The sequence below is a fragment of the Pseudovirgaria hyperparasitica genome (assembly GCF_010093815.1).
Source record: "Pseudovirgaria hyperparasitica strain CBS 121739 unplaced genomic scaffold EJ05scaffold_1, whole genome shotgun sequence".
Classification (NCBI taxonomy): Eukaryota; Fungi; Ascomycota; class Dothideomycetes; order Acrospermales; family Acrospermaceae; genus Pseudovirgaria; species Pseudovirgaria hyperparasitica.
In genome coordinates this window covers 2,775,574-2,782,821 of record NW_022985549.1, presented here as the reverse complement: position 1 = coordinate 2,782,821, position 7,248 = coordinate 2,775,574, and the positions used below count along the sequence as shown (strand labels likewise).

At 51.2% G+C, this 7,248-nt stretch overlaps 1 protein-coding gene across 1 annotated transcript; it reads right to left on the bottom strand.

Annotated features, from left to right (window-relative positions):
- Positions 1 to 2,881: 2,881 nt before the first annotated feature.
- EJ05DRAFT_36312 (von Willebrand and RING finger domain-containing protein) lies at positions 2,882 to 6,852 on the bottom strand. The gene is made up of 3 exons (XM_033741086.1): positions 5,892 to 6,852; positions 4,145 to 5,840; positions 2,882 to 4,092 (listed from the first exon to the last, which is right to left on the bottom strand). The coding sequence occupies exons 1-3, from the start codon at positions 6,526 to 6,528 to the stop codon at positions 2,925 to 2,927; spliced, it is 3,501 nt and encodes a 1,166-aa protein (XP_033605812.1). The 5' UTR covers positions 6,529 to 6,852; the 3' UTR covers positions 2,882 to 2,924.
- Between the last annotated feature and the right edge of the window lie 396 nt (positions 6,853 to 7,248).

Here is a 7,248-nt window from a genome sequence, read left to right as displayed (position 1 = left end):
ACAGCACATAGTACACATTATAATCAATCGGCCTGCCTGCCCTATCCTACCCTACCATAGCATACCCTACCCAGCACAGCCCAGCCATCCCACATCCATGAAAACGCGCGCAAAATCCTATGCTTCCGACCGATTACACCACCATTCCCCTTCCTCAAGCCCCACATCACAACGCAGGTACTGTAAAATACACAGCCATCCCAGCACACAAACATGCCTCAGAAACCCACACCCCGCCATCACGGTGCGACAGCGACGGGCATTCTGCCCCGCAGTTCGGCCGGTCCCCTGGAGAGAGAAAGAGAGATAAGGGGGAGGGGGTTGTATCTGTTTGTTTGGCAATGTGCAATGGAGGCACCTCCGTGCAGGGGAGGGGGGTGGAGATGATTCGGGGAATGTGTCTCGGGGGTATTCTCGTCGGTGGTAATCTGTGGTATGGGTAGTTCCGTCTGTCGGTGTGTTTGTCCAGCTCCTGCAGGATATTTGTTGATGGGGTGGTGCATAGTAAGTAGTACTGTAATAATAACAAAAAAAGCCGTTGGAACGGGATGTTTTGCAATGGATGGGCGATATTAGTGGCTGTTTGCTTGTTGCTTGTTGGCTTGTTGTTGCTTGCTTGTTGCGGGACGGCGGTTTGCCGTTGGGGCGTGTGTTTGTGCTTGTGCGGTTGGACCGGCTTCTATTTTCTTATTCGAAAACGGCTTTTTTGCTCGACGTTTTGCTGGGGTTTGTTGTAGTTATAGTTGTTGCGGTTGTTGTTGTTGTCCCAGCTGGCTGGCTGGCTAGGTACATGTATCCACGGAGTAGTTTTGCGTGCTGAGGACCGGGGAGGGGGAGTGTGTGTCTGTGTTTTGGGCATGCTCTGCCATCATCCATCGCATACCCGCGTACTCATAGTCCCATATCGAGTATTTCCAAGTACGCATGTATCATGTATGTTCCCATGCACTCCATCACTCTGTCACTGTATCACCATTTACATCCCCAGGACAAGGCTCCTCGCACGCTCATCTGGGGCCCCGGCAGGCTGAGCTGTGCCACCCCGCGGACGGCCCGGCCAGGTTGCCCATCATGCGCCGCAGCTGCTGCAGCACGCGCACCGCATATTAATCGGTGGAAAAAAACAAGGGGGAGGAAAGATGTACAACCAAAGAAAAAAGAAGCAACGAGGTCCCAGTGGCTGGAAGGATTGTGTTGGCCATGGAGAAAGGATGTGGCTGGTACGCAGGGAGCGCGGAAGGAATCTGAAGATGGATGGATGGATGGTTACAATGGCTGTTTTGGACTTTTCTTTGAGACTGATTACTAGATTACTACTTGATTGCCAGAACGTCAGAATGTCAGGATGTCAGGGTCTGCGTGTTTGGAACTTGGTGGGATGGACCCCTGCCTGGTGCGGGCTGCAAGCGGCGGGGGGCGGCGGTGTGCTTGAGCAGATGCATGTGGTTTGTGCAGTATTATTCATTGTGTTTTGTGTTTGTGTAATGCTTGTGCTTGTGCCTTCTTATGAAGGGGTTGGTGGTGAGACTACTCCATCCAGCATCCGAAAGGAACCGGACGCACACACGCACACACGCACACACGCACACACGCACACACGCACGCACGCACGCACGCACGCGCATCAGAAAGCGAGGCGAGGCGAGGTAAGGCGAGTCAAAGCAAGGCAAGTCAAGACAAGGCAGGGCAAGGCAGGACAAAGGAAAAATACCCAACCATGAAAGACAGCGGTGAGAAAACAATGAGACAACAATCCTAGGCATTGAAATATCTTATCATATCATCATATCACTATAAATCGTGAAAGAACAGAATAAACAAGCAAAGAAACAACCAAAGTCAAAACACTACATGCATGCCCCCACATCACACCATCCACCAACACATATTCATACTCAACGGCGCGAAAACAAAAATAAAAAAGCAGAAAAAGTACATGTATCAGAGACAACACATACACACATCACTTACGTACCCATTAACCCTCTCCAACCACTTACTGTATCACATCACACATCTTCTACGTCTGCATGCCCTCCCTCCCCTGACTCCCTCTACCCACCTATTTAGTACTATATACTACTCCATTTCAGATCTCCAATCTCCAATGGCGCCCTGGTCCCCTCTACTCCGGTCCTTCATACAGCATATCGTATTAGCAAGTAGGCAAGTAAGCAAGGTATAGAATGGAGATGAGACGGTGATTTACAGGGTGGAGGGACAAAGATAGTTTCCTGGAAAACTGGTTATTATATTATTACTCGTAGCTATCTATCCATCCACATATGCTTTCTAATTTCGGGGCTTGTGATAAGTAGAGAACGAATGCCAAATTGTTCCTCAAAAAAAGTAAACAGGAATTTCTGAAGTTCGAACCATGTTAAGAATCAATTTGTCTGGCCATCTAGACTGTTTTATACATGACAGGACAGGACGCTCCGGAAACTAAGTGGTGGCTGCTGCTGCTGCGCCCGTAGCGCACGGTATATATAGAAATATATGGCTCAAGCAAAAAAAAAGTTTAGCATCAACAAGAGGTATCATCCGCAGTAAGCAAAAGGACCATGAAAACAGTGCCCGAGTCCAAAACAAAGGAAACAATTTATGTCAAATGTCCCTGTTCACCCCTACCGCGTATGTTATTTCGCCATTCCATATGCTGCATCGGAGTAAATGTGAAGACTCCTGCCCGGTCGATCGCCAAAACTCCGCGATCGCGTCCGTCGCACAAAAACAAAACAAAAGCTCAACGTGCGTCGGAGGTATCTGTCAAAGTAAAGGTGTGCATGGCTTCCACATGCCCCGGTCCAATAGGAGTACACCGTGTACAAAGCAGTAAATATTATGCACAATATGTTGAATCTGCCCGTTCTCGTCGTCATCGCATCATCATCGTCAGTCGTCGAAAGTTTCCGCACATCCAATCAAGACTCCTCCATCAGTGCTTCGTCACCGCTCTCGCGCCACTCGCGGCTACGCTCTGAGAGCTTCTTGATGCCCGCGATGCGCTCTGCCCAAAGACTTTCGCTAGGCGTGCGGAATGTGTATCCGCGTTGACTGGATATCACGCCAATAGCCTGTAGCACAGCCTTGCGCGAATCACGTCCGAAGATCGCCGGGTGGTTCATCCACTCTAAACTGGTATGAAGCTCGGCGTCAAGGGCAAACATCGTGGCCGCGTCAATGCCTGCAGCAGGAGTGAACATGTTCGTTGGGTTTGGCGATTCGCGGCGTTCAAGAGGTTCCGCAACGGGCGATTGGCTCTTGTCGGAACCCTCTTTGTCTTTGGGTGGCTTAGGAAGGCCTGCGGACGGAGGAGGTGGTAGCGGTGGCAAGCCTCCCTTGGCGAGACCTTTAAGTATGCTACGAGTTTCACTCAGGAGGTGGTGTGCACGTTCGTGTTGGCCACGCGATACGAGAGTGAGGGCGCGAGTAAGCATGTCGGAAGTGAGGAGTTCCATTCGACGCTGAACAACAGAAGGATGTGGTGGGATTGGGGGCGTCATAGGCCGGTTGGTGGACTTCGGACGCGATGGTCCGGGCAGAATTGTTATAGCAAGAAGTGATGGCCGTGGGAGATGGGACACTGTACCTTCTCGGAGTATGTCACCGTACATCAGGTCAGCCTGAATAAGAGGGACTTCCTCCACACTAAGAATGCGCTGGTCGTCGGAGTCGACTGGACCGCCTAGGGCCTCAAGTCCGGACACTATCGTCTCCCAAGCATCAGCAGGCAGCTGTTCTGGAGAGCCAGTCTCAGGAGCGATGGCTAATTGAACAAGAATGTCCCGCTTGTCGCCAAAGCGAAGGTCGCCCAGTGACGCTTCAGCATCGCGGCCTGTGGCGCGTTTCGTGATCTGCAGAGCGCCGCTGATTTTAACAAACTTGGCAGGAGACCCTTCGGGTAGACGCAGCTTCAGTTTCACATTTTGATGTGATGTGGTCTGAAGTGCACCGAGATAGCCGGCGGCGCATTCCCGTAGCATCATCCAGTCTTTGACATACGTGTAGGAAGCCTTCGTGCGAGTAGATAGTTCGATCATTGTGTCGGGCTTGTGTGTAAGACCTAAACCAAAGGAGTGAATTGCGACCCTGCGATACGGTCAGAAGCACATTCTTCAAACATCATGTCTAAACAACTTACTTTGCTGCTTCTGCTCGTGAAACAACGAAGTCCACGCTTTCCCCATCCGAGACAGAAGAGTCACTAATGAGCAGAATGCTAGACAGAGGATTCGCCGATTTCCTTTGCATCAGTAGGTCCATAGCAACATTCGCGCCTTCTACCACATCCGCGCGTAAGCTCTTCTGGCCAACAGGGCGAATCGAATCGAGGATTTTAGACCACCCAGTCCAAGACTTGCTCATCATGCTAACCAGCGGTACGCCACCACCACTTGAACCAAAAGTGACCAGACCCATTCTGTCTCTTTCACCGAGGTTGTTGACTAGGAATCGGAGAGTGTCGCGCAACAAAGAGATTTTCAGGCCAGCCATCGAAGAAGATATGGGAATTACTATGATAATATCCAAAGGCACGTGAACGGATTGAGGCATGTGAATGTCTGTTGAGCCCAGGCGTGAATTAGTGTACTCGGTAGGAGCAGTAGCCGTCGATCGAGGTCCATAGGACGAGTGCGTAGATGAATTGCGCTTACTCTTGGATCGATGCAGTTCCTCGTCGTCAGTACCGGAGTTGTCGAGCTCGTAATCAGCGACACGACGCGGTCGTGCGACGTCGCTGTTCAAATTCGTCAAAGCTCGTCGCCAGATATCCAACTGCGACCGGTCCTGGAACTGGAGGTGGAACGAAGGAAGCTCATTCACCGATAAGCTGAGAGTAAGGATATGATCTTCTAGACACGTGTCAGTCAATTGAAACCTTGATGCTGTTGAAGCGTCATGCTCACCTGCAGATGATTCGATCTGTTGGAGGTGTTTCTTTATCAATATTGATCCCTTCAGCGTGCATCTTGGCTTCTTGTTTCCTGACTCATCCCATTGCTGTTGATTCTTCTTCTCCTTGACACATATAAGCATCTCGGAGAATAGGTAGCATTCCAGCTCTTGCCAAGACTGGCGATCTTTCCCCACTCGCACATGTCCATGGAGTCGAAGCTTGCCAAATCGCGAAAATACCAGTCCGTGCCAGTTCTCAACTCGGGAATGAAGGTCTTCAGTGATGGAATCTAGCTCCTCTTGGGTTTCGTACATGTCCTCGAAAGTTGCACGGCTTGGAGCCGGTGATTTTGCACGGTCGTAATCACTCGGGTTCGGAACTGGCATTGGTGGCGCACCACGAATGTCCGCCGGATCTGGTCTCCATTTTCCTTCCACGACTTCCACAGTCACTAGACAAGTCAGACTTTGCTGCTGCCTTGAACGACTAATGGTTGGAAACTCGCTCCGGACAGTGACGGTGGGCGCAGGGATTGGGTTCTTCAGTAGACCTCTGGGGCTCTGAAGAGAGCTTTCCATGGCATGAACATCGTAGTCATGTCTACGAGTACTTCCATTCAACTGCTGATCAGCGTAGTCGCCAGACGAAGTGACAGCGGTTGCACCGCTGTCGTTCCGGTAGTGTTGTTGGCGTGAGGACCCTGTACCACGGCGCTGGACACTCGTGTTGCTGCCATGGGCGCTGTCGCGCTGATTCCGGTACTCGTATGGCATGGAACGCATGGCACCTTCTGACATGCGATCTGACATGCGCGCACCGTGGTCTGACATAGGCTGCGTATCCCATGGCGTTGGTGTAGCCTGTGCGCTTCTGTTCTGGTGATGCTGTTGCTGATGCTCATGATTGGCCTCGGCGGAGCGTACAATGGAGCTAAGCTTCTCTGTACAACTAATCAGTAGGATATTGCGCGACCACGCTAGATAGGGCATACCTAAGTCCAGAACATTACCTCCCCTACTCGTATCCAAGGCCAGTGGGGCACAGCAAGTTGGACACTGTTGCGATTCAAACTCGCGAATGTACTCGTAAAAGCATGCTTCGTGCGAAACATGGCCACATGACAATTGTAGTATTCTTTCTCCGCGCAATGTGTGCTCCAACGGCTCTTCGCATACAGCACACTCAGCTCCAATGAATGTCCTGTCTCTCCTAGTCCTTGATTTTTCCAAATCCATCACCGCCGCCATGCCTCTCTTTGGGAACGTATCACTGCTGGAGTAGGATGCCTTGGAAGTTGAAGGACGGTGGCTCTGCCTCGTGGGGTCGGAATAGTGAGATGACCGTGAGGGTGGTCGGTAACCTGACAAGACGTTGTGTGAGTTATGCGTCGGCCAGAAGTCTGGCATTGGAGGTAGGGAGGGGGCCTCACCACGATCGGACGGAGGGTTCTTAAATTCGACACCCTTGGATCTTTTGGGACGCTGTTTGGGCTTCTTGCTTGGAGCACCTAGTAGACCGAGTTCATGGAGATTGTGCTCAATGTCTTTCGAATCCTGGGATGGTTTGCGGACATAGGAGTGATGGTTGGAGGAAGAGAGGTGGGAACGGGCGCTGGTGTATAGAGACATGCGTGGTGGGAGGGATGATGGTAGTAGAAGAGTGTGTTTGTATGGGGCCTTTTCAGAGGCGTTTCAGCATTGACCGGGAGTTTTTCCAAAGCCAATGCAAGACTATTTTGTTTAGTGGATAAAGTTGCGGGAGGGAGGGCTTGGATACGAGGGCTCCTCCTGGCAATAGGAAAATAGCAAACGGCAGACAAGGTCGAGAAGTGGGAACGGGTGGATGCACGGATGCAGTAGAGCCTGAAGAGGATTGCTGTGTGAAGACGGAGACAGGGAGCGAAGTATGCAAGCGCGGTGCGAGGTGGATAACGAGGTGGATTCGAATGTGAAATGCGTGGTGTGTACGATGTGTAATGTGGTAGCGCGCGTGGTGTAGGTGGGGAAAGGCTAAAGGAAGGAAGGAAGGAAGGTTGGACCGTTGGCGGCACTAAAAGTCTTTGCTCTTTGATGCCCTCGTTGCTGCCCTGATAGCCCGCTGGCCCTTGTCAGGCAGTAGTAGTAGTAGTAGTAGTAGTAGTAGTAGTAGTAGTAGTAGTAGTAGCAGCAGTAATTATACCAAGGTAAGAAGTCTATCAGGATGGACGTTGGACGCTTGACGCTTGACGCTTGACGCCCTAATACCTTGTATGTCTCTGGTCCGCCAGGGTTCGTGGTTTATAGCTGGCCGTTCTTCACTTCTGGGCTGGGGTCAAACAGTGTTGCAGACTGGGGGTGGGGGGCTTTGTT